The 27,529-nt window shown below is 45.2% G+C and overlaps 1 protein-coding gene across 2 annotated transcripts; it reads right to left on the reverse strand.

Annotated features, from left to right (window-relative positions):
* Window positions 1-7,977: 7,977 nt before the first annotated feature.
* UBE2J2 (ubiquitin conjugating enzyme E2 J2) lies at window positions 7,978-22,020 on the reverse strand. Of its 2 annotated transcripts, XM_083163358.1 has the most exons (8): window positions 21,868-21,968; window positions 21,456-21,508; window positions 19,237-19,367; window positions 14,128-14,168; window positions 13,248-13,350; window positions 12,211-12,349; window positions 10,535-10,615; window positions 7,978-9,409 (listed from the first exon to the last, which is right to left on the reverse strand). In XM_083163358.1, the coding sequence occupies exons 3-8, from the start codon at window positions 19,365-19,367 to the stop codon at window positions 9,125-9,127; spliced, it is 780 nt and encodes a 259-aa protein (XP_083019484.1). In that variant the 5' UTR covers window positions 21,456-21,508; window positions 21,868-21,968; the 3' UTR covers window positions 7,978-9,124. The 2 variants fall into 2 exon arrangements, with proteins under 2 accessions (XP_083019484.1, XP_083019483.1); XM_083163357.1 differs by lacking the exon at window positions 21,456-21,508 and having other exon boundaries at window positions 21,868-22,020.
* Between the last annotated feature and the right edge of the window lie 5,509 nt (window positions 22,021-27,529).

A 27,529-nucleotide genomic window follows, 5' to 3' on the forward strand; every position in this document is an offset into this window, starting at 1 on the left:
AATCATGGCTCCCGAATTGGCGGCCAATAGGGAAATGGCCACGGCGGGATGTTGCCCAAAGAAACCAATAAAATTTGACTTATTTATTTAGCACCTATAGCAACATCCCAGCTGAGGCCCTGCTGTAGCACTGAATAGATGCTGTACACATGGGGAAGCATCCAATTGCCCCCACCGCAGGACACTGCAAGCCATGTGTGGGACACGGGACTGTCCCACGAAAAGAGGAACAAGTTGGGAGGTATGGGTGTGTGAGAGGAAGCAATATAGCTGATGGTAAGTGACCTTAGTCTTTAGTACCAGCTGGGACACTTAGGGTCAGATGTACTAAGCTTGAAAAGTGATAAATTTGAGTGATAACGCATCAGCCAATCAGCTCCTACCGGTCATCTTTCAAACACAGGGCGGGATGCTCTATGCAAAAAATGCAGTAAAAAACCCCATTATCAGGTATTTACCGCATTTTAATATGCAGGAAAACCCACACAGCAGGATTTCTCTGCGCGGGATATTGCCAGAAAAAAGCTGGCGATATGCCATAGAAGCCAATGGGTGTCTTAACAAAACTCACGCCGCCCCGCATGGAAAGCCCCAACACCTGTGTCCGGGCAGCACAGCGCTGTGCTGCCCGGAGCAGTGACCTCCTCCGCCCTGCACTGTAAAATCCTCTTCCGGGTGCAGGGAGGAGGAAAAGAACCCGCCCCGCAGCAGCAGCATCCGGCCGGGTGAGGGAGGAGCCGCCGTGACCCGCCGCGCATCGCCGGCCACATCGCAAACACAACAAGCTGTGCTCTGCAATAATTATCGCATATGTTAGGACACCTGGGATAATTCTCTCTGCAGTAGCCGGCGATGTGCTGCACAGTGGGGGCGCGGATGTTCGTGTATCCTGCCCACAGCCTGTGACATGACAGTTAGGAGCTGATTGGCTGGTTGTTTATCTCTCTCTCCATTTTATCACTTTTTCAAGGCTTAGTACATCTCCCCCTTAGTGCTGCTATAGGGGGTTATTAAATCCTGATCTCAGCTGTGCGAATCTGCACGGCAACCGATTATGGAAATACTGTGAATGTGCGCATCTTGTAGCATGTGTGCGCGAGGCTAAGAAGTGACAAAATTCAGCAATTACCCGATTCCCAAACCGCTTGCAAGTGGGCTGACATAAGGACGCTGTTTGTGTATGTCACAGGCGTTCCCTAGGGCCGGATTCAAATCTGTTTGCTAGGCTGCATATGTGCACAGCTCACAGGTAGATGCCACATGCTGGCCGAACCCCCCGCTGCGTGAATCACTGCATTTCCATGCAAGGGGATGTGTACGCTTAGATATATCCTTGCTTGCGGGGGAGGGGGGGCACCTCGAGCAGCCTGTTTCTATTGCAGAGTTGTGGAAGTCAGAGTTATGCACAGACGGCACAAATCACAAAAGTGATTTGCATATGGATTTGCAACTGGCCAGTAATCGTCGAGATTTTACGAGGGGGCGGGATTTCACTCTACCTGGGTTGCAGTTACCTGAACGGAGGGCTGTGCAAGATTGTCCATCAGCGATCAGGTAGGAATCAGTCCCATAGTTCCCTAGAGCATAAATCTATCACTCAGTGCAGACAGGCACGAGGCAGAGAAATCACTTTAGTACATATTGAAAAGCGATACCGTACGTACGGGGATAGTCTCAGCATTATTCCTTTAGATCCCTTATCACAGCCTAGTACGTGAACCACTAAATCTAATATCCCGCTTCAATAGCCATCAGTGGCACGAGCATCCCAGAGTCAGACTCCTACCACATTCCGACGTACTCGGATGAGAGGTCAACAATGTCTAGATAGACAATAAATAGGTCAATGCGTAAAAGTTGACCCTTTACCATCTATATAGACCCCGATTGCATGGCAAGTGAAATAACCACAAACCAATTAACTAAAATAACTGACAGAAATGGAGGTGGTAAGACAAAATAGGTGTACCCAAAAGCCTTGGGGTGGGATGTAATGACACCCTAGCTCGGCGGCTGTGCCAGTTGCAGGCAGAACTCTGGCTTGGTTTTGCCTTGTAAGCGATTGCCCCTTTAAAAATAACTCAGCGCTCGGCCAACATACCGCACAGCCACCAAACTCGGAAGCTATTACATCCCACCCCTGGAATAGCAACATTGCTAACAGAGGAAAACTTTTAACTAGGGTGGCCAACTCCGGGATCAGGAGCGGCAAGATCCCAGGATTTGGCCCCCAAAACGCCGGGATTTCAATCCTGGGACTGAAGTTTCCAATCCCGAGATTTCAGGATTAGACTGCACATGCGCAGTCTAATGCCGGGCAGCGTCTGAGCATTTGCTCAGACGCTGCCCGGCTTCTCCCCTACCGAGGTCAGAGGTCACGCTGCGCAGGGCACAACCGCCTCAGCCGTCCGTCCTCCCACCCAGCCTTCCCGGCTACCCAGCAGTATGAGCCCGCCTACCAACCCAGCTCCCGGCTGCATCCAGCTCTCAGCCACCCAATCAGCCCCGCCACCCACTCAGCAACCTGGCTCCGCAAATGTAAGTAAATATGTGGGCGGCCAGGGTGTTCTTCATTATTAGGGAAGCCAATCACGGGAATCCCGGGATTGAGCATTTTTCAATCCCGAATCCTGGTATTGAAAAAATGCCCCAGGATTGGCATCCCTACTTTTAACCCATCTCGCAATGTCAAAAGGAATACTGTACAATTCTGAACAGAACGGAAAGCTGGGAATCAGGACTACTGCGACACACAAAAATAAAATACAACACTGAGCAGACACCTCATGGGTGTGTTGGAAGAGCTTTTAAGCAAATTATTAAAGAACAGTACGTTCAACTCATGGATAACTTAAAGATTTAAAACTGGACAATACTGGATACTTCAGCTAGTGCTTTTTAATGGTGTAGCGAATACCCCTTTTCCACTAGCAAAAATAACCTGGGATTTTGTGTGGGGACACGCATCAAACCAAGTTGACGTGTTGACCCAGGTCGAGGTGTAAGCACCAACGCTTATAACTCGGATCAACCAACCCAGCAAATTGACCCAGATTATAAAAGGAGGTTTAAACCCGAATATGTAATGTGAAAACGCATGAAGCAGGATCGAGATCCTGGGTCTGACCTGGCAGGGCAATGTGAAAGGGGTATAACCAACTGCTTTTTAGCCGATTTACATTTGGATGTTAGTCATTGTAGGACAAGCCTCTCAGATGTAGCAGTACATGTTCTAGGTGCCACCTTCACAATCTACCAAAAATGTTTTTTTCAAAAGTAGGAGTAGAATTCATGTATGAAAGGATTAATGTTTGCTGCAAGTGATCTTAAACATAAAAGAAGTGTGTGGAAATGCTATATTCCCACTAGATGGCGCTGCCACACTCAACAGGGTTCTTCAATAAGAATCTTTAGAGAAGTGTTTGTACTTTATATTATTTAATAAACATGATAATTAGAAATGCGCATTTCACATACAAAATATACTCTTAAATAAGACATACAAGACACAGCATATAAGTCGCTAGACACGGGCTGGCTATGAGGCTAATGACTGCATGTAATTTTTCATGAGACAAAGTTTTGCTGTGAGCAAATAGTTACCAGTCCACAGTGAATAGTCACACTTGTAGCGTGGGTGCAGGTACCAGATCCTATATCTGAGCAGGAACTGCTTAAGAATTTTGCAGTGGATGTCCACTCCTGACAGGAGTTCAGCTCCAGGTGCTGGTTCCGTCCCCTTAAATGTCCAAATCCCTATTGGGATATTTGTAATCCACACAGTAATGGTGACTGGCAATAATCTGGGCAGAGCAGGCTCCAGAACGCGTTTCTCCACCTCTACTTGGTTCAGCGGCTTCCTCAGCTGGATGCCCTGTCTCCTTATCTGCTGGTTTTTATACACAGTGTGGTTTCGCGGGCTTCCGCGACTTCCGCATTTTGTGAGTCACGCCTCACTTTCAGACTCACATTATGGCGGCCATCTTCTTCCGTGACTTCCGCATTTCAAATGCCGTTTGAAAACGAGGCTTGACACACAAAAGGTAGAGAAACATGGCTACCACAATGCGAGCACAAGAACGAGGCGTGACCCGCGGAATGCGGAAGTCACGGAAGAAGATGGCCGCCATAATGTGAGTCTGAAAGTGAGGCGTGACCCGCAAAATGCGGAAGCCCGCGAAACCACACTGTATAAAAACCGGCAGATAAGGAGACAGGGCATCCAGCTGAGGAAGCCGCTGAACCAAGTAGAGGCGGAGAAACGCGTTCTGGAGCCTGCTCTGCCCAGATTATTGCCAGTCACCATTACTGTGTGGATTACAAATATCCCAATAGGGATTTGGACATTCAAGGGGACGGAACCAGCACCTGGAGCTGAACTCCTGTCAAAGGAGTGGACATCCACTGCAAAATTCTTAAGCAGTTCCTGCTCAGATATAGGATCTGGTACCTGCACCCACGCTACAAGTGTGACTATTCACTGTGGACTGGTAACTATTTGCTCACAGCAAAACTTCATTGTCTCATAAAAAATTACATGCAGTCATTAGCCTCATAGCCAGCCCGTGTCTAGCCACTTATATGTTGTACGTCTTATTTGAGTGTATATTTTATATGTGAAATGCGCATTTCTAATTTTATCATGTATACCATGGTTTATTAAATAATATAAAGTACAAACACTTCTCTAAAGATTCTTATTGAAGAACCCTGTTGAGTGTGGCAGCGCCATCTAGTGGGAATATAGCATTTCCACACACTTCTTTCTTGTTTGCTTTACAGAGAAACACAAACTCTCTGATAAGGTGGCAGCAGCCAAACTCAAATGATTGGATTATAACATTGAGAATTGAATGTGATAATTGATCCCCAGGTAGAACCAGCCAGCACTACTGAGTGATTGTTCACTCTCTCTCTCCCCCCCCCCCCCCTCTTTTGATCTTAAACATGACTATATAAGGCGTAGTTATCCAGAAGTAAAATAAATGCATAGTAATTGGATGAGAAGAAGACAAACGTATTCAAGAATATAGTAACAAATTCCTCCAAATGAAAATCACTGTGTGGGTGCATACACAGTGCGATTGGCGGCCACTTATTTAGTTTCGGATAGGGAAAAGGTGCCGGCGTCGGCTGGCAGGGAGAGGGGGATGGTGTGGGTGCCATGCTTCTTGAAGCAGGGGCTGTGCACCAGCATCGGATGTGGCACAATACAGTGTAATTTGCACTAATTGGTGTGCGATGACGACTATATAGCCAAAATCAATAGTGCAAAAAGTGTGTACACAGCATTAGACAAATCCAAAATTGGAATAGAAAAATGAGTGGCGATATCAAGACCACCACCAGAGGGGATTGGGTAGTTAAGCCAACAGTGTCTAGGTTGACAATCAAAAAGTCAACACAAGTCACTTTTTTTAGGGCCTTTGCTGACATGACACCGTGTAAGTGTACCTTGTCCGTTCGCCATGCTTCGGGCTATGTGCCTTGCTGCGTCTGGCACACTATTTTATTCCTCTCTATGTCCACTGCGATGGTAAAGTTCGAACAAGTCGGTTTTGAAAGAAAACTCATGAAAAACTCATGTAAAAAAGGTAAAAATTGATAAATTTTTAGATGGTAAGAAGTAAGCAGTGGAGTTAAGCTGCAAGTAGGCCGACAGGAACCAGGTGGACATTGGATCAACACTGTAAACCTGTTGACTGTTTTAACACAGTACCTCACAGCGTAAATGAGCTCTTCTTCAGCCCAACTACCCCCACCCCCCAATTCATCCCACTGCCTCATGAGTCCAGATTAAAAGAGGTACGGGACCATCAGGTGCAATATAATCTGTGCTGTACCTGTATTGCTACAGATCAGGAGAAACCCGATCCTAGAAACTGGAGGAATGCTGAAAAAAGGTAACAGAAGGGAAAACTTGCTCACAGAAAAATTGTAGTCCTGAACCACGGCTTGGAGACGATCACAGTAAAAAGCACGCATGTTACAAGTATATTGTGAAAGAGTTCCTCTTGTAAAGATACAAGATTTAGCTTAATTTATAATCAATTAAGTTAAATCCTAATAAAAAGAGATATACTTTTTTTTTTTTTTTATGGATGTTTGTAAATAAGTTTGTCTTCAAGGCCGCTAACAGTCAATTTTCTAAATGACCATGCTTGGACACAGATTGTTAAACAAAATGATAAGTACTAAATAAGTTTAAAAGGAGTGTACACATGGTGTGATTTTCCAGGCAAATTCTGACTAGCTAGTAAAATCACCTATGTTAGTCAGAATGGCAGAATGATAGCAATGTACAGCCCTGCGATTGACCGGACAAATAAGAGAGTGCAAGCAAGGCAATTTCCACTAAGCCTCCGCACACACCAATGCATTAGTACACTATCTGGTTTCAAAAGCGAAGCTGTATACGGACTGAAATATGATCTGGATCCCTCTAAAAAAAAAAAAATCCCAGCTATTGAAGCCTAAAGCCATTTTAAGATGGCGTTCGCTACCATGGCCAATAAAACGTATGTACGTATATAGTTACAAAAAAAAAAAAAGGGGCTGCAATTGAGGTTTGTCGAAGCCCCTGATGATTGGTGGATTTATAACCTGCTTGGCTATAGATTTCTATCAATGGCTACTTTAAATCCGAAGGAGCAAAAGCACTGATCATTGGTGGATTAGACAAACAGCATGTTGGTAAATCCACCCCTGTGAGAAGCCGCCTGGCAGCAGTGTGATGCAGGAGCTGGCTATTGCGGTCTTACGACTAAATAAAGACCCTTATGGGGCCTACACATTTATGGGCAGATTCTAACCGATCTCACTAGATTGCTCAGAAAATGACCCTACATCGCCGTATGTGTAACAGCCATATGGATGTGTGGCCCCTGCATAGCTATCCCCCAGCTATTAATATCCTGCATGCTGGATAAATCTCAGGGCCAGTGTTCTAATAGATCACTCAGCACTGGAACATTTCTGTGCAATCTTGCATCACTTAGAATGCTCAGCAAATCTCCCCCGTGTGTAGGCCCCTTCGGAATAAAAGGTGTACAATATAGCAACAATGGCCTTTATTCAGATCTGATCGCAGTACAAATTTGTTTGGAAAATGGGCAAAACCATGTGCACTGCAGGTGGGGCAGATGTAACATGTGCAGAGAGTTAGATTTGGGTGAGTTATTTTGTTTCTGTGCAGGGTAAATACTGGCTGCATTATTTTTACACTGCAATTTAGATTTCAGTTTCCGCACTCCCCACCCAAATGTAACTCTGCACATGTTACATCTGCCCCACCTGCAGTGCACATGGTTTTGCCCATTTTCCAAACAAATTTGTACTGCGATCAGATCTGAATAAGGGCAAATGGAAGTTTTTACACATATCGGGGGTGTTCAGACATCAATCTCCTGTGTATGAATCAACTAATTCACACAGCGCCCACCTTAACCGGCCTGCCTGTCACTGCCTGCTCGTTTAGCTGAGTCCATCGCTCTTGGTTGCACAAAACAGCAGTCTTTCTTCTTGCTTACGGTCATACGCCGAATATAAAAATATTGTAATCAAGGTTAGGACATTTAACTTATATTTTAGCACATAAAACCATTAATCCAAAACGAAGAGAATCACAAACCATAACTAATATGTCTAGATTGCATTGTATGTATCAAAAGTTATATCGGTGATAAATTCACATCGCTGTAGAAGATCAATTTTTAAAAAAACACACACACACACACACACACACACACACACCTTTCTATACAAATTAGGAATCCATTCCACTTCCAGCAAGAACATTTCTGGCAAGACTGAACTAGTGAATCAGTTTGCGCTCACATGGACAGTAAAAAGTCTCAGCACAATCGTAAAGACGCTAAAGCACAAGGAAGGATTGGAGTGCAGAAGAAATGAAGTTTATAAAACTCAGTACATTTGCTAGCACATCGAATATACAAAAATGTAAATACTTCAATCAAATTTGTGGTGATCACTTATCTTTTAAATGACGTTTAATCCAGTAAGACATGTTTACAAATCAAATGTTCAGTACAAGGCTCCTATTTTTGTTTTTTATATATAAATTAGATGACCCTTCACCGATACACACAGGCAGACATTTGCGGCGTAACCAATAATCGTAGCCTATCTATGCATTGAGCCAGGAGACACCAAGTTATAGGGTAGGCTGGATTCTGGATTATCCCAGAAATGGCCATCTTCAGTGTATGTGGGCGGCAGGCATAATTTAAAACAGTTTGACAGATTAAGGTCAGTTGTCTATACAGTAGAAATCAAAGCAACCATCCTAAAACTGGACCGTGTGTCCTAATGATTACAAATTGTACAAGTCCCATTCCATCTCTGAACAATTTATAAACATGGCAATGCTTCAGATGACCTTTGATGTCACAACTCTCCATAGGCCCATGTTGGCTGGACATGTAACAGATGCTCTAAGGGTGGTCCGGGTGATCTAATAAAAAGGTTAATATCCATTTATTAGGATATAAATTTACAGATATAATTATTATTTCAGAGTTCGTCATAAAATACCACCTCACTGTCATACCTAAAACTTAAAAAAAAAAAATTTAGACATTGGGACTTAATCTGCTGCCCATAACAGGACAATCCTTGGGGAACCTGTATGCTGGAATGGGACAAGCAGTGGATATAACAGTAGCCAAAGCCACATCAGCTCTAAAAGTATGGTAGCCAAAAAAAAAAGGAAGAAGGTTTACCTTCAAAATAAAAGAAACCAGGAGAAAAAAAAAAAAAAAAAAAATGAATAAATGGTCACCAATGTTCGTGTTAAAGTAAATTGTAGAAATGAAGCCACCCTGTAATGGCCAATTCAACAACCAGAGACTGCAGTTTTTTTAAGGTTTGTTTGTCTGCCGTCATGGACAATATGCAACCGCTTGTTTCAGGTTCTTAAAAAGAAAAAAATATATGTATATATTTTTAATATTAAACCCATGAGCCAACTGATATCACTTTGCACGACTGTAGCACAAAAAGTAGTAACTCGAGCATGGCGTCGAGTCCAACCCTTTCTTGCAGTTCATTTGCTCTTTTCAACTAGTTTGGTCTCCAAATCTTCTTGGCGCGCCCGACAGGCTCTTCACTCCTGAGCTATGCTTCTTAGTACATATTTCACTGTGTAGGCGAAGGCTGCGAAGCCTACTATAACAAAGACATTGGCCAATGCCCCACCCAGGAGTCCATGGTTACGGTTTGGCTGTTGTAGACCCGGGTGATTGGCTGCTGCCAAAGGGATATGACCATTCAAAAGTGCAGCTCCATTCTGACCGATGTGAGCTTCTGAATCTGGTACCACATCCGGGAGAGGAAGGGATTGTGGCCTACTGGTGAGTTCTTCTTGCGCCCTTTGTTTTTGCTTCATTTCCTATTAAAATGAAGAGCAATGATAAGCACAGGGCTCAAAAGTACAAAAAAAAGAAAGAAAGAAAAAAAAAAAAAATTTAAAAACGTATATTTTCATTAAAAAAATTTGTTTTTAAACAGACACACCCACATACATACATTAAAAAAAAGTGCACTCAGTTTAGAGGAATATCAATACAAATGAATCAATGATAATTTTTATTTTTGTATAAACATCTCTAGACTGGCATTATAAAACAGTGTATTTTTTTACCACATTTTTCATGTAGAATCACCAAGTTAATTTCAAATAAAAATGTTAAAATATGATATTTTAGTCATTTTTCTCAATACATTCCATAACGACATCATTCTTTATCCAAAATTGGTTAAACATAAGTGAATAGAACCCCCCGCGTTTCGTCCTTTAGGACTTCATCAGGGGCAAATGCTCATTGGTGATTCTACATGAATAATGTTGTGTAAAAAAAAAAAAAAAATTTGAATACACTGTTTTATAATGTTACTCTAGAGATTTTTATACAAAAATTAAAAATTGCGATTTATCATTGATGAATTTGTATTGATAGTCCTAAACTGAGCGCACTTCTTTAACTCTATATTCCATTTCTATACCTATCCTTCACTAACAGGGAGGCTATAAAGCAGTGCAGCTCACACTTCAGAGTCATTCCAGTGTCATTCATTTAGTCACTAACAAACTATTGACTGTGTACCTAGACACTGTCTGTGAGCGAATACACACCGGGCGCCGAGAAGTGTGCCAACAAGAAGGGCAATGTGTGATTTATTTCTATAGAAAATCACCGCATCCCATTTTCTGTCCTTCAGCTGAACAAAACCCCGGCTAGGTTTTTGTTTTTAAAATTTCCTGTTTTTAATGGAATTCCCCCTTAGTGTTTGGCTGATGATTGGGTCTGATCCAGTGCTGCAAATGCAAAATCTTCGTCAAATGGGCAAAACCCATGTGCACTGCCGCTGGGGCAGATGTAACAAGTGAAGAGGTCTGTGCAGGTTAAATACTAGCTGCTTTATTAAAAAAAAAAAAAAAAAAAAAAAAAAAAATGTATGATGTGTGGCAACAATAACAAAAGTGAACACATTCTCTCTCTCACACACCCCTTACCTCTACTACCTCTGGAAACAGCTCACAGAAAACTTTATCCTTTAAGTTAAATGCTAAGCTCTGTGCTGCAAGTTGCCGTTTCTGGAAAAGAGGGTAAAAAAAAAAAAAGTAATTAATATAAATTTAGTATACTTATAATAGTGTTTAAGTCTTATTTACAGTAGTATTGTATAAATGTTTGGTAATTGAGACCCCTGATCTCTCTCCTTTACGAAAGGGCCAGGAATTAATACAACATGCCTGATCATTTCTGATCATCTGATTACATATTGCATTAATGCTGTCTGAGATCAGATACATAAAGCGGATTAGTAGGCCAGGTGTGGATAATTAAACGGTTGTATACAGGTCTCCAGTTATGAGAAAAATACTGAATTCCAGCAAATTTCATAGAAGCACTCATAATGATTGAGGTTTCCAGCCTCTTCTGGATCTTGTAACGCTATAATATCCAGAGGCCTTTAATGTTTTCTGAAAATTGTCCATGCAAACCAATTGCGACTAGGTTGAATATCATGGAAAGTCATTTCTAGAAGGTCATACTCAACGTAAAATTCCTTTAATTATATTCAATAGAACAAGCAACCCTTTCAGTATGAATGATACCACAGGGGGTGGAGTAGTCTGTTTATAGAGTACATACAATTGACAGCATATTTGGGGAGCCATCCACTAAACACAAGCAAGGTTTACCCCTTACCAAGCCGGATAGCTTTGTTTTCTGTCAGAATACTCTTGGTATAGAATGAATAAGGGTAGTATGGTTGGCAGCAGGGCCAGCATCAAGGGGGTGCTTTGGGTGCAGCTGTCCCAGGCCTGGGGATGCCGGCGTCCGGAGGTGGAGAAGACTGCTCTCCGGGCAGAGTGGACTTCAGCTGTGTCAGCACAGCAGGAGAGGCGGGGGGACCCTGCGCTTCTCTTCATGTCACTCTGCTCCCCCACAAGAGACCAGGAGGTAAGTGAGGGGGGCCTGTACTAAAAATCCGTCCCGGTCCCCACAGCTCTGGTTGGCACAGTTACCTGCTGTAGCACAGACATGCCTACACAGGTGATTTATGGAGTGACTGACCCCCAAAGCGGAAGTGGGCAGGGCCTGGCGCCCTTAAGCCCCCTGCCATGAACAGGGTTGCCCTGGCAACTGTTGCTGGCCCCCAAAGCGGAAGTGGGCGGGGCCTGGCGCCCTTAAGCCCCCAACCATGCCCAGGGTTGCCCTGGCAACTGTTGCTGGCCTTCAAACACCAGTATGGGGACATCAGCAAGAATTCCTGAGAAGGTTGATGAATAACACAAGTAGTTAGGGCTGGGTAACTCCATTGCTAGTTGTCGATCCATGGGCTATCCAATTAGCATGATAAGCTTGCGTGTGCTGTGTATTATTAGGGATTTGGTTTCACCTGCCTCAGACAGGCAATTGGATACTTGTGTGACACACAAGATAAGCAGATTTTGTTTTTACTCCCCCCCCATAAGTCTTAGACACTAGTCTGAAGACAATACTCTTGTGGAGGATCTAGCCGTTGGCCTTATGGAAAAAAAATAAAAAAATCTTTGCACGTTATCAAATATACAATGGCTGCTTCACATTCTGCATCTATTCCTGTGCCTTCCTTCCTACCAGTGCCATGATGCTTACCACGGCCAAGCTGCAATCATCTTTTTAGGAATAGTAAACCTACCGTGAAATCGGAGGTCTCGATGCTGCCCAGTGTGGGCCCTTTTTCCACCATGAAGCTGAGCAGACCTGTGAGGATTGTGGAGACTGACCATGCTGGATTCCATGTGTCTGGGTGGAAGTCTGTGATTGAAAGGCAGAGGCTACAAAGTAAGGGAGAGGAAAGAGAATTCAAATTAACCCTTTCACATTTTCCTTCTGTCCTTTTATATGGCAGTGATCTCGTTCATCATGCATTCAAATAACCTAGTAATGCACGTAAGCTCTCCCCCCCTCCCAAAATAAAAAGCCTGCTAATGATTTCTTAAATTCCTAGTAACGGGAGTCTCGTCAGGGCAGTACTAAGAGGGAGTCTTATGTAGGGTACACAACAGAAAGACCATGGTCGTGCGACGATCATGAAACGATTTCCTGAACTCGTACGATTGGATCAGAGTATACGCTCTGCACCCAATCCAATGTAGAGGACGAATCTATAGTGCAGCAGGTAGAGTCCAAAGCGACCAAACAACCGGTGGGGACGCTCATCGGATTGCAGTTACATTGAAAACACGCACAATTCTGCTCTTTACATACAATCTGTCGTTAGACGCGTCGAAATTGGGGGAATGGAGACCGAATCAGTCTGGTCTGTACCGAATAGAACTGGCACAAGGTCCTTATTAGGGCAGTACTAAGAGGGAGAGTCTTATTGCCGCAGAGTCAGTGATCAGAACAGTAAAGGGGCATACACATGGGGAGATTCTCACCCCAATTCTAAGTAATCTGACTAGATCAATTACAAATAAATAAATGTGTAAAACCTAGGAAACAGATGCATGCTCCTGCACACAGCCCACGTCTTTCACGGTAGATCATGGGGCAAGCTGCACAGATCGTTCAGGACACATTGCTGTGTGCATCGCAGGTCTACAGCGATGTGTGCTGAGCAATCGTGCTTAAACACGCCTCTCAGCACCCATCACCCCCTGTGTACAGGGCTCTAGATGGAGAGTCTTACTAGCGTGGAGTCCATGATAAGAGTAGAAAGAGGGATCTTACCGTGTGTTACATTTAAACCTCCCGTTAGGAGTAATCATATAAATACTAGGTGGTTTAAATGGGAATTCTCTGGGAAATATTAGCTTTCCATGGTAGTAGCCACCTGTATGAAATAGACAAAAGAAAAGAAACAAAGTTAGACAATGTCTGCGCTATTTATAAAAGTAATCTAGGTATGGGGGGGGGGGGGCGTAGAAAATACACATTTACGACAAACTATTTTCCTCAACATACTTCTTTCCTCTAACTGTAAGGAGGAGCGTTACTAAATTGCCATAGCAAAAAGATTACATTGTGACAATGTTTTCAGCTCAAACATATGTACAAATCAAGAATATAATGTTTACTGAGAAGCGTCTGGTGAAAACCTCTGACATGGATCATCACAAACACGCCGGCACCGCTGTGCAGTATGGGTTTACAAGTTATCATGCACTTAACTCTGCAAGCATCGTCCCCGCTGTGTTTTATAGTGTTCATTCTAGCACCCGCTATCTTTAAAAACCCACGCAGTTCCTCTTCCCTGCCTGGGGTGTCGCTGTCTGCTGTAGTGCTTCTAGCACAGTGTGGTCTGTCTATCAGCACTGATATGCAAACCAGACCGGTGCTAGAAACACCACAGCAGACAGCGACACCCCAGGCAGGGAAGAGGAACTGCATGGGCTTTCAAAGATGGCGGGTGCTAGAATGAACACTATTTTATTCAATGCAAATATCGCTTGATAAAGCTTTTTAAACTAAACTGCCAAAATGATCAGAAGTCGTTGTCAGAAGTCCCTATTTCAAATATTTGGATTTTATGTTTATTTTCTTGTTAAAGAGGTAATTACATGGCTACTAGTTTGACTTAAAAGTAATATGCGCAAAGTCTTCAGCTTACCTTCATAAGGGGTCATCTCAGGCCCCCGAACTACATAGTGCCTAGAGAACAGAAAATATAGATTATATAACAACTCACATCACAGAAAATGGGACTTTAAGGAGTCCCTTTACATGCCAATTTCAACTTTAATACTAAGCAATTATTGTAACAGATTTAATAAAAAGAGATTATGGAGGGAAAAACGAAAAATGGAAGATCAGTATAGATCAATACATCACTATGTAGATTTGGCCAGAGAGCTTCCACACTAGTATTTGTGTTCGGTTATATCACCAACTCCAGTCAGCTGGATAAACACAGTGATTAAGGGCCAGATTCTCTAAGCTTCAAAAGTGATAAAATGGAGAGTGATAAACAGCCAGCCAATCAGCTCCTACCTGCCATGTCACAGGCTAGGTTTGAAAAATGTCAGACAGGAGCTGATTGGATGGCTGTTTATCACTCTCCATTTTATCACTTTTGAAGCATAGAGAATCTGGCCCACAATACCACAAGCCCAGGTTCCCACCCTTTGTACCAGCGTACAGTAATAGCCAATGGTTACAGAGTACCTCTAGTGTGTGCCTGTGCTCTTTCTGCAGTAATAGGCAACGCAATACACTTAGGGGCTGATTGAGACCTCAGAGAAGCAGATTCTGCCCCTCCGTTGATGTTTGGGGGGGGGTCTGCGGCTGGGCACCGATGCAAGCGCCTGCAGCAAATTTCTCATTCGCCGGGACGCTCGCTGCCTGACAGACAGGAGGCGCTCCAGGGTGGTCAGTCTGTATTTTATGGGTGTGGCCCCCAAAAATAAACCAGTAGGCGCGCCCATAGAAACACTGAGTGGGCACCACGGAACAAAGGCGTTTTCACATGACGTCAGCGCCTGCCCCCAATTCGCAGAAGGAAATGGAAGCGGAAGAGGTAAGTCCTGCGCTCCCTGTACAGTAAAAATCCTCCACTTGCGAGCGGCGGATGTATAAGAGCGCACATGCGCTCACAGCGTAGTGAGGGGATTCAGGCAGCAGGAGTGCCGTCTGCTGGGTGGCACTGACCTGCCCGCTAGGCTCCACATAAATGAAGCCTAGCAAGCTGGTCTGAATCAGGCCCTTAATCTCAGTAATCACACACACACTAAAAGCATTTATGTTAATGTAGGACTAATAAGGGTCACATGTTATAACATTCGGACCTATCAATTTAATATGCTGTGTACAAGAAGGCTGGGAAATGGGGCAAAAATAAGGGAAGCTCTGCGGGGGAGGGTTGGGCACAGTTTAAAGGCCCCCATACATTAGGTCGACTTGTCCTAGGGACAAGTCGGACCAAATTCTCCTGCGAGCCGCCGGCAGCTCCCCGGGAGGCTCACATACAATTTCGCACTTGATGAGCCATTTTTTTACAGGTGATAAATCGCATGCGATTTATCACCTGTAAAAAAAAACAACAACAGGGAGCTGCAGGGCGGTGAGGAGCAGTGTGACGGGCGGGCAGCAGCGGTGCCGGTGAGCACCGGCGGTAGGGTAGTAGCAGCGTCTCTGAAATGAGTGTCCGGTGGGTGCAGCGGGGGATGCCAGTGACAGTGGGGCGGGCAGTGGTGATAATCAGCATGCTGTCACTGTGTGCAGCAGTGACTATTACAACTTTGAAATAACATGTCAAATCACTGTCCGGCTTTTGATTGGTTGAGAAAGAGCACTCTCAGCCAATCAGAAGCCGGACAGTCATTTGACATGTTATTTCAAAGATGTAATAGCCGGCGCTGCTCACCCGCTGCACACAGTGACAGCATGCTGATTATCACCGCCGCCTGCCCCACTGTCACCAGCACCACCCACTGGGCACTCATTTCAGAGCCGCTGCAGGAGGTTGGACGTCATGTTACATGCTGAACGTCCGACTGCCTGATCCAGTCCGATGCGCACAGGACCGCGCATCGGATCAAATGTCACACGCATACAATTTTGGGGAGATTTATCGGCCCAAGTGCCAAAATCGCGTGGAATCGTCCCAAAATCGCATAGTGTATGGGGGCCTTAAGGCTCAGAGTGCTGCCTGTTGCCTATCACTGCCTTACAGTATGTACATTTCTTCATAGTACTCACAAAGAGTTGTAATTGTTGACTTGAGGTGCCCACACACACACACACACACACTAGTGATTTTGGGACGATCTCCCGATTTTTACCGCAATCTCCAATGATCGTGATCCGATAGGCACTTCCGCGGATCTTTAGCTGCATTTTCTGATCTTCTCTTCTGCATGGAAGATCAGATGATGCAGCTGAAGATCTGTGGGACTCTGGTGTCCAGACGCCCTTGGATATTTGGGCGCATTCATTTAATGTTCATGCAATCAGGTATGTTTGGGTGTGCGGAGGTGTTGGTGCGCTCATGAGTTCAAGCGCATGCAAGCGTTTAGGCGTTCGGGTGCGTTCATGTATTTGGTCGCTTGGTGCATTAGTGCGCTCAGGTTGTCCGGGCATATTAGTGCGCTCAGGTATTCAAGCACTGTGTTTGCCCACGCCAGCAGCGAAGTCCAGAAAATGTCCTTGCATACCACCAAAAGTTTTGTTTTTTTTCCTGAAATCTTAAAATAAATCTTTGTCAAAATGTTTTGTCGTCCAGGATTGACAAGTAGTTCAAATCGTTCTAGTGTGTGGGCACCTTTAGCCTTGGAGCTGCAACTAGGGTGGCCAACCCTGGGAATCGGTGGTATCCCGGAATTTGGACCCCAAAACGCTGGGGTTTCCATTCCCTGGATTACACTGCACATTCGTAGTCTAATGCCGGGCAGCGTCTGAGCAAGTGCTCAGATGCTGCCCGGCTTCTCCTGTCCCCAGCAGTTCAGCACTGCGCAGCGTGAGGTCAGAGGTCACACTGCGCAAGCCGTACAGCCCGCCTTATCCTGGGAGCTCGGAATGAAATACCCCATATGGGGCGAAATGAGATGGACTACAAATTTGTAACAGTTTTCTGGTGATTTGGAGACTGCTCTATTTTAGAGGCAGAAACACAATTAGCTGCCCAACCGCCTACAGTGTTCCAAAATTATCGGATGCCGTGAAGAATAAATGCATCTAGTGTGACATAGGGTAGACCGTTTATAGTGGAGCGTCATATAGGTCGGGCAACAAAATGAGTGCACTACTTCCAGCAAGGTTACTGTTCCCGGATGCAGGTCTGTTTCTTTGTATGGGCTTAACGAGGACGTGCCCAGGGACCCCGCGAGGGCCTGCGCCATCTTCACCCCTGTAGCTTGCTACTTTGTCTGGTAACTGCCATCCCCTGAGCTCTGCAGCCGCATCATGTGCGCCCTTCTCAGACTGCAAATGCTGCTGGGTATGGGTCATTGGGGCAACCCAATTAAGGTTGGCACTCAAAAAGGTTGACAGGTCATAGGTCAACACCTTAATAAGTTCAACATGACTTGGGTGGACAGGGACAAGTGGTCGAAATGCAAAACTATGGATTATGGAGCAAAAAAAAAAGTGTGTGTATGTGTAAACATGCTGCACCAAAGCAACACTTATGTCCAAACAGATATTATTGTCAATATTGGAGAATACATTTATACCAGTACTTTTGGGAATAAGCCTCATCTCTGTGGAACAGTCACATGCTGCCTGGTCAGTCAGCAATTATGGGGAAGTGAGAAATCACGCGACTCAGACCCACCAGACAAGAAGCACAAATCCAGCTTCCAGAAACTGCAGACTGAGCAAGCAGTGGAACACTTATTAAATGACACCCCAAATCTCACACACCCAGATCTGTCAACACATCACTGCGAAAATGATCCTATGTCAACATTATTTTTTCCTTTATACAAGTTCCAGCTTATGATGTAACATGATTACAGATGAAGGTCATCTACCCAGGAAAGACAATAAAAGAACTAAGCTACAACATAATATAAAAAAAAAAAAAAAAAAACACATACCAGTTACAAAGTGTAGATAGCCAGTCAGCCAGGTTACATTGGGGCAGATGTATTAAGCCTGGTGAAGAGATAAAGTGGAAGGTGATAACGCAACAGCCAATCAGCTGTGTTTACAAAATGACATCTGAGAGTTGATTGGCTGGTGCATTATCTCCTTCCACTTTATCTCTTCACCAGGCTTAATACATCTGCAACATTATCTGGAACTTCTCCCTGATGCTTACTGCATTGTTTTCTCTCACAGTGGCCGCCCACATTTAGCCGCCCACATTAAATATACGACAAGGAGGAGAAAGAAGGGTGGTCAGGGAGGGAAATAGGGGCCTTCAAGGAAAAAGATGGAATGTGAGAAAGCTGCAAGAGGCTGTCAGAGAAAGAGGAAGGAACAAGAGAGGGAGGGGTGCAAGATAATGTCATGAAGAGGGGGAAGGAAGGAAGGAAGGCACTTACACTAGGAACAGAAAGATAGAGAGACAAGATGAGGGATGATAGAGAGGGTGGGAAAGAAAAAGAGGAGAAATAGCAGGGATGATAGGATGATCGACGGGGTGGGGGAGAAGCATAGGATAAAGAAAAAGAGGAGAAAGAATAGGGAGATAGGGATAGGGAGATAGGGATAGAACGAAAAAGAGGAAATGGGGTGGGGGACAGATAGAGGGGAAAGGAGGCAAGAGTGGTGGGAGGTGAGGTGACTGGTTGAGGCGAGAGTGGGTGGAGACGGAAGGGGCGGAGTTGACGGGGGCAAAGAGACAGGTCTCCTTTTCACCAGTGCCAGCTGTTCTGCTGCTCCCTGGCCACCCGACAGATCCACTACACTGTATGCAGCAGAGCGCGCCCCCGGGGACCTGCTCATTTTTTAAATGGAGTCCTGCGTCCACAATTCTGGGTAAAATACGCACTATAGCGCTTATTTGTGGTCACTCAGACATATAGACACACAGTCTGGAATACCAGCCCACATGTTTAACAAGCCCTTTAAATATAACCTGGCCAAATATGGTTACCAAACCTGCATCTCAGCACAGACTCCTTACATTCACTACAGATACAAACTAAAGGTTCATTTACTAAAGCTTCTAAAAGTGAAGAGAATGTTGCCCCTAGCAACCAACCAGATTCTATCATTTTCTAAATAAAATAAAAATGTCCCGGGATGCTACAGATCATAGTTATGAGGTACTCACCATTCCAAAATGTTTGACGGAAGCGGTTCAGCGCAGATATAAGGCACTGGGTCTTTCTTGATACGCAGATAGTCTTGCTTTAACCTTTGTGTTGCAGTTGTTGGTGCCCTCTTATTACTGTTGCTGCTCATCTATAGAAGAACAGTAGCAATCAAATGTAACCAATAACGCAACACCTTTACTTACACAACAAGACACAAAAGGTAGGAAGATTTACAAATGCAATTTGTACACAAAAATTTAAAAAGGTGCAAAAAAATAGTCGTATAGTACAAGACACAAACTGTATAAATCTAGTTGCACAAGCAGTTGTATTATCCAAAGGTTCAATACCAGTGCCGACAATGGGGAAGAGATGATGGTGTAAGTGAGCACATTATGGGTGTCTGACTCACTTGCTCAATTGCTGAGAACTTCTGAAAAGAATTTCTGAGAAGTGCCTAAATTCCCTTTTGCTGAATGTAGGTAAGGGAAGTTGACCCACACTAAGCCGCATGCATTTATATAAAAGTCACGAGCTAAACAGTTTTCCTGGTCATCTGCGGATCAGTAAAAGGTGCAAACAGATTGTGCGATTTTGACTATGTATAATTTTGGCTATTGCTGGGTAAACACTGGGCAATATATCATTAACGATATTGTTACCGATATATAGCATCGTATATGCAGCTCAATTTTGACTATTTAGTCAACGACTGCAGGTAAAAAGCCAGAAACACATACCTCCCAACTGTCCAGTTTACAGTGGATCAGTCCCGCATTTGCACTGTCCCTTCCGCAGATGACAAGGTCCCAAAAGTAGTGCGGAGGCAGTTAGTGGGATCCAGAGATAAGTTAGCAGCCATTCTCTTTAGTGCAAGGAAGGGGCCAGCGGCTGCCTAGTCACTAAAAGAGTGCTGGACAAGCCCCCAAAAATGGGGTTTGTAGAGCTAGGCCATGCCCCCCCCTCTGCTTGAGGCCACATCCACCCACCACTTAGCCCTACCCCTTTTCAGAACAGCCTCTCCCACTTTTGCTAATACAAATGGGAGGTATGGAAATGGGTGATCTCACCGACCCATAATCAGTCAGTAACAAGGGAAGAGAAGAAAGACTGTTATGTGCGTGACGCACTGTTAGGACAAGAAAAATTAATAAAATGTAACCTTTAATTGTTTTTTTTTAAGATTTGCGACATATAAAAACAATTGCCAAGGAGGCAAAGAGGAAGAAACAAAGTGTTTTTAAAAGAGGGGATATAGATCTTTGTATCTTCCTCTTTGCCTCCTTGGCAATTGTTTTTATATGTCGCAAATCTTAAAAAAAAACAATTAAAGGTTACATTTTATTAATTTTTCTTGTCCTAACAGTGCGTCACGCACATAACAGTCTTTCTTCTCTTCCCTTGTTATTGCTCAAATTACTGTTGAAGTGACAGCACACCCCACATAATAAAGTCTATGAATATTGATTGAAACAAGGGGTTACCTTATAAACACTGCCAGTGCGATTGTTCCCCCCCCCCTCTTTTTGTTTCATAATCGGTCAGTGTATACGCACTATATCGTGACAACCGCAGTACCGCTGATATAGTTCACAATATCTGCGGTACTGAGGATCGCCCAGTGCGTACTTAGCTTATGTAAGATGATGATACTTTGTACACTTTCTAGTCAAAATTGTGCTGCCTGCACAGTCTATTTTTTCTTGCGATACAGACCCTGCAGGCGGCGCACTTCAGCAACGCAAACTGTATACACACGCAGTGCGATGCAGCATGTACTATTTTTTTCTACTGATATGGACTATATAGTCCATATCAGTAGTTCATTTTGCATCATGTGTATGCCCCATTAAGCAAGAAAGGACCACATTTTTTAAAGCGTAAAGTTTGTAAGCTTGCGAGCAGGGCCCTCCTACCTCCATGTCGGTTTGTATCTACCCAGTTTGTTTAATCACTGTTTCCAATTGTAAGGCACAACACAATCTGCTGCTCTATATAAGGAACTGTAAATAAATAAAGTTACTAATAAATGGATCTATGCACCAGGTAGCACACCATTTCCGAATAATATGACAGATGTCACAGCCCATGCATGAAAAACCATTCTACAACAAGGAAACGGATCGGAACGATTGCTAACGATCACAGTGACAGCAAGAGACACACAATGTGCAGGGCAGGTGGAGCTGCACCTTCCAGCTGCTGGGACAGTGTACGATCCAGCACATGCTCTCACCTCGTGACTGGCAGGCGTTGCTGCGACCTGTAGTGCCACACCATGTGAGGAAGCTATAATAAGTGACAGAAACACATGAGGACCCTAGATATCAGTCAGATGGGGACAGTCGTGCAGCACTTGTGGTTAATTTGGCCATTGTTATGGCAGCACACAAAAACATATGTCACATACACTGACATGCCCCCTTTGGTAACTGATAACACAAAACTAACAAGTCATCTCTTCCCCCCAGGGGTACATGAAGCCCCCCATGGCTGCCCTCCCCTCCAGGATTTGGCGATAAGTGGGCCTACCGGGCCGTTGTCCCTACTTCCTCCCATCCGCTGCGCCTCCACCCGCGAACTTTCCACGCACCATCTCCGTAACCCTCCTCAGCAGCACACAGCACCCCATTCGGGCGTGCCCTCACCTCTCAGCCCGGGTCAGCTCGCCTCTGTCTTCCCTTTCTCCTCCTCGCAGTCCTGTCTATTTTTTACCTCCCCCGCTTCCAATATGGCCACTCCGGGCTCGCGACTTCCTCTTCCGGTTTCCTGCTGTTTAGGTTTTCAGCTGCGAAGCTCTGGTTTCCATGGAGACTGTCGACGTGTTCGACGTCCTCGTTGCGCTAGGGTTAACGTGTGACGTGACCAGAGCCCCGCATGCGCGCGCAGCTTCCGCCTCATACATACCGTCCTTTGTAAAGTACTTGTTGTAATATGTAGTGTCACAGGAACGCAGCATTGTGCCACTGTCTGTGTACATACGTGTATTATACACGGCAGTATGTTTGCTTTATACAGTGTGAAACAAACATTTAATCCTACAGGTGTGCTCGGAAGTTGAAACTTGACATTATACCTCCCAACAGTCCCGATTACAGCGGGTTATCCCGGTTATCAGGGCCTGTCCCGCTGTCCCTCCCGCGACCGGCAGTGTCCCGCGGTGAGGGGGGCTGTTGGGAGTCCGCGTCTATTCCACGTCTATTCCCATAGCCAGGGGGCTGGGGGCATGGCTAGAGGCTCACAGAGCCTCTGGGTCATGCCCCCATAGCGGCAAAATGGGGGCGTGGCCTTGCGGGGGAGCCGCGAGTATAGGTCATGCCCCCGAATTAGGCCACGCCCCCCAAAACTGCGTCCCAGTTCCGACTAGTCCAAAGTTGGGAGGTATGCATACACTAGCAGAAGTTGTCATTTTCTGGCCGTTTGTCAGAGAATTTGGGCGGAATGTACTAAGGAAAAAATGTGATAAAACCCCCTTTTCCAAATGTACCAGGGTTGCCTACCCTCCCAGAAGGGTCCCGGAAATCGGGTCTCCCTCCCGCCCCCCCGGAAAGAGGGGTAACCCTCCCGCAAAGCCGCCCGGTTCCCGTGAGCTCCCCGTTGGCACCCGCAACACAAATTATGCAAATAGTACCGTTTTAGCCCCGCCCACCGTGTACAATGCATAAAAATGGCGTTGCACGTCGGGGGCGTGGCTAAAACTACACAATCACTCTACACGCCCCCAAACATATAGCCAACTAGTGTGGCTCTGCCCCCGCCCCACCCCTTTTCACTCCCCGCAGCCCCCCCTATCCCCCCCCCCCTGAGCTGGCGGCCCTCTCCCAGAAAGTAGGTAAGTGTGAAATGTACTAATCCCTGGGCGCCGTGTCATCGCGGATTATTTTGGTTCACTCCTTCTGGCAAATTCCTTCTCAAATGGACAAAACCATGTGCACTGCAGGTGGGGCAGATGTAATGTGCAGAGAGAATTAGATTTGGGTGGGGTTTTAATTCAAAGTGAGATCTATATTGCAGTGTAAAAAATAAAGCAGCCAGTATTTTTCCTGCACAGAAACAAAATAACTCACCCAAATTGAATTCTCTCTGCACGAGTTACATCTGCCCTCTCCCCCCCCCCCCCCCCCCAGCAGTGCACATGGTTTTGTCCATTTGAGGAGGAATTTGCCTTTGCGAGTGAACCAGAATAAAGGCCACAATCTCTATTCACAATCTTTCCATGTATGGAACTAGACACGCCCTTTGAGTGGAGCTTGACACGCCCCCTCAATGGGGCGCTTTTCGAAATTCTGCTACCAACTGAAATCTCCCTGAAACTATTTTTCAAAAGTAGGCAAGTATGGTGTCCAGTGTTGCAGCCCGTCATATCTTCCTCACCAAACTCACTAGGGCTGATTCAGACAGGGTTTTCCACAGATTTCACAGTCAGGGCACACTCCAAAGCACAATAACATAATAGTACATTACCGGCCTATCACCCAGCTGCTTTTTAGCATTGGGAGCAATGACCTCCTGCCCTAGACACACATATAACAGGAAGCCACAGGTGCTGCTAATCAGCCAAACCTTGGTCACATCAGTTTAGGAAACCTAGACTGGATCTAATTTTCCTGCTGCTCTAAAACCTGGACTGGATTTTCCACATTACCCTTATGTGAAAATATGCTGCCCCTGTCACAAAGTATATATACTATTATAGTGGAACGCACTCCCTCGCTCCATTAGACTCTCCCCGACCTTGCAAAGCTTCAAACGGGCACTGAAAACTCACCTATTCATCAAAGCGTACCCTTCCACTGCATAAACCAGCTGGTTCTCCGACCCCTTGCCTGTTTACATCCTGCTATCTAGCCACCACCCACTCGCTTGCACCTCTTGTAATCTGTCTGTCTCCCCTTCCTACTAGATTGTAAGCTCCTCCGAGTAGGGCCCTCTTCCCTCCTGTTGTCAAAGCCCACTTCTCTTAACATGTCACTCACAGCTCTCCTATACTCCAACACTCAGTGACCATCTTCGTCTGCATACTCATCTCCATCATTGGCCTCAAGCCTCTTTTCGGGCGCTATTTCCCCAACACAGAAGTTGGGAGGTATGTTATGTTCTATTTATATTTTAAAAAAAATGGTGTGTGTGTGTGTGTGTGTGGGGGGGGGGGGGCAATATTTATCTTGCCCACGGGGCAACTAGGATGAACTTACGCCACTGGCTGTGGTCCATATATAAAAAGACCATTAAATTTGACCAAATGGATAATTTTTCTCTTTGGTTCAGCCACAGATGTAGAAGATATCAGAGGCTGCTGGCAACACTTGTATTGGTCTGTAGTACAATAGCTCCATCTAGTGTCCATAAAGTAAATCAGCAGATTTCATGCAGCATGTAATATCAGAAGATTTCGCAAAATATCTGTGGGAGCGGGCATCTGATCGAGATCGGAAAAAAGTGTGGGCACAGTAAGAGTCGGGGCAAACAGGGAGAGACAACAAAGTTACAACCCAGATTAGATGACTTTTTCTATTAGTAAACCTGTCACACCTAGCCCTGCCTCACTATCTGATTTGGGGGGAGATTCTCTAAGAATCTCCGCCCCCCTTCACCGCCCATCGCATTTATAATTATCGCATATGTTTTAACATATGCGATAATGATAGAAAAGGACAGCTCTTGCGTTAAGAGCTGTCCTTTGCGGTGAGAGTCGCCGGGTCCCAGCAGGTCCCGGCGGCTCCCCCCTCCCTCACACACCCGGCGCTGCTGCTGCTGCTGCGCCGGGCTCTCCTCCTCCCTGCACCCGGAAGAGGATCAGTGCAGGGAGGAGGTCACAGGTCCGGGCAGCACTGCTCTGTGCTGCCCGGACACAGGTGAGGGGGGCGGCGGGGGTCCGTGTGGGGCGGCGGGGGGTCGGCGCGGGGCGGCGGAGGGTTGCGGTAGAAGCCCATTGGCTTCTATGGGACATCGCCAGATTTTTCTGGCGATGCCCTTCTCCGCGTTAACCTGGCGGGGGATGCATACAGCATCCCAAAATGCAGTAAAAACCCTGATAACGGGGGTTTTACCGCATTTCTTCTTTAGAGTATCTCCCCCTTGGACTACTCCATGGCTCCGCCTCCCAGATCCTCTTCCACTTCCTCATTAGCCACTATCCTTCACATCAAGACTCATTGGGGGGAGTTTACTAAGATGAGAGTACTATTACAGATAGGCTGTTGCTATGGGCAACCAATAAGATGCTATCTATTATCCTCTAGCTAGAAGATGATAAATAAATAAGAAGTAAATTCTGACTGGTTGCCTATAGCAACATCCCATGTTAACTAGTACTCTTATCATAGTAAATTTCCCCCACTGTCTACATAACAAAATCACTTGGTGTCCAACCAAAGAAATATATACAGCAGCACCACTGGACTTATATATACAGCAGGGTACTTGTGTATTTTCACGGTGCCCGATATATCGGATGCGATATCGGCCGATATATCGATGCGATCCAAACTGATTTTAGAGTTGATTTTATATAGTGTGGCGAGCGGACGCTATCACCTGGCAATTAATATCCAGCATGGGAAGGTCGGCCCCAAGGGGCTACGTCATAGTTGCCAACTTTTGAACTGCCGGGAGAGGGCAGCCAGCTCTGTTAGGCAGGGGGTGGGGCCATCACCGGGAGTAAGAAATAGCCATTTCAGGGGCGGAGCCACATAAGGACTGACCTGTTGGGCGGTGTGCCTAGAGTGATCATGTCATTTTAGCCACACCCCCCACATGCAATGCAAGTATTTCAGGCATTGCACTGCAGGGGCGGGGCTAAAATTATGCAATTGCGTCATTTGACCTGCAGACCCCCCACCGAGGGTGGTTAACGGGAGATGGATGTCTATGCAGGAGTGTTCCGGGGGGGCGGAAGGAGGACCCGAGATGTGTCGATAGAAGTAAAAAAAAAACTATCTTCAATCATGACCCACTTTTAAAACTTCTTTAACACATTTATTATTAATTATTATTATTATCATCATCATTATTAGAGAGCTATGGCAATATACTGTATTCTATGTATGTAAGTAGTAAGGTGCACATTTATAGGCATTATATAGTCATGCTCTGCTGCCACCTATCAGTAGAACGTCCGTCAGCCTTTATAAGGCAGATTTCAGCAATGCTGTGTGACATTCTCCCAGCTCTCTCCACGCACCTGTTGTGCAGGGTGATCGGCTTTAGGTAAGCTGATGTTGCTTTATGATCTAGATCACACACTATTATGTCTATTCCATTATCAGCATTACTTTTAGTACTAAGAAGGTGAAGCACTTTATATGCTGTATGATAGGGTTACTTGGGAGTACCACAGTATGTACCGGCTCTGGAATCAGTGGTACTACAGGAATAAACAGGACTTTGCTTCTGATTCCAATATGTGCTTCTATGGGGATGCATGGTTTGGACCATTTCATAAGACATGTGAATTGTTTTTACATTATTTGAAGTAAACTTTTGATTTATGAGAGTGTCATGCAGTGTTATTAGAAACAAAGAATCTGTCAGCATATTTATTATTGTATTTATTATTTATTAACAGTTTCTTATATAGTGCAGACATATTCCGCATTGCTGTACAGAGGATATTTGAACATTCACATCAGTCCCTGCCCCAGTGGAGCTTACAATCTATATTCCCTACCACATGTACACGCACACAGACATTTCAGGGTTAATTTTGTTGGAAGCCAATTAACCTACCGGTATATTTTTGGATTGTGGGAGGAAACTGGAGTACCTGGAGGAAACCCATGCAAGCATGGGGAGTATACAAACTCCGCACAGGTAGAACCATGGTGGGAATGGAACCCATGACCTCAGTGCTGTGAGGCAGTAATGCTAACCATTACACCGTCCATACTGCCCCCAGCATAAATAACAGTCAGCGCAAAGAAGCCCCTTGCGGGCTCGCTGTGCTCACCACAGGTTCTATTCTCCCTCTATAAGGGGTTGTGGATCCCCCACAAGGGAGAATAGCCCCTGTCAGTCGGGATCACCCATCGGAGCACCGGCAGTCGGGATTCCGACATTGGGATACTGACTGTCAGGATCCCCCCTGTCGGGCAGTCATCCGGCACTATCATTACATTACATGCAAGTGTAGATCTTACTGGATGACTAGAATGAGCACAAATAATGTTTTGAGTTGTGTGTGTGTGTGTGTGTGTGTGTGTGTGTGTGTGTGTGTGTGTGTGTGTGTGTGTGTGTGTGTGTGTGTGTGTGTGTATAATTGCTTGACAATTGCTATAGATATGCTGTAAGATATTTTATTTCTTTGTGTCT

Source organism: Crinia signifera, chromosome 19 (genome assembly GCF_055691185.1).
Source record: "Crinia signifera chromosome 19, ASM5569118v1, whole genome shotgun sequence".
NCBI lineage: Eukaryota > Metazoa > Chordata > Amphibia > Anura > Myobatrachidae > Crinia > Crinia signifera.

Bases quoted from the DNA above. Each gene is read 5' to 3' on its own strand.
- UBE2J2 (XM_083163357.1), bottom strand. From the start codon at position 19,367: ATGAGCAGCAACAGTAATAAGAGGGCACCAACAACTGCAACACAAAGG. The intron at 14,169-19,236 runs GTGAGTACCTCA...TCTGTTCTCTAG, and splicing joins CCGTCAAACATTTTGGAATG to GCACTATGTAGTTCGGGGGC. The intron at 12,350-13,247 runs GTAAGATCCCTC...CTTACTTTGTAG, and splicing joins AGGTTTAAATGTAACACACG to CCTCTGCCTTTCAATCACAG.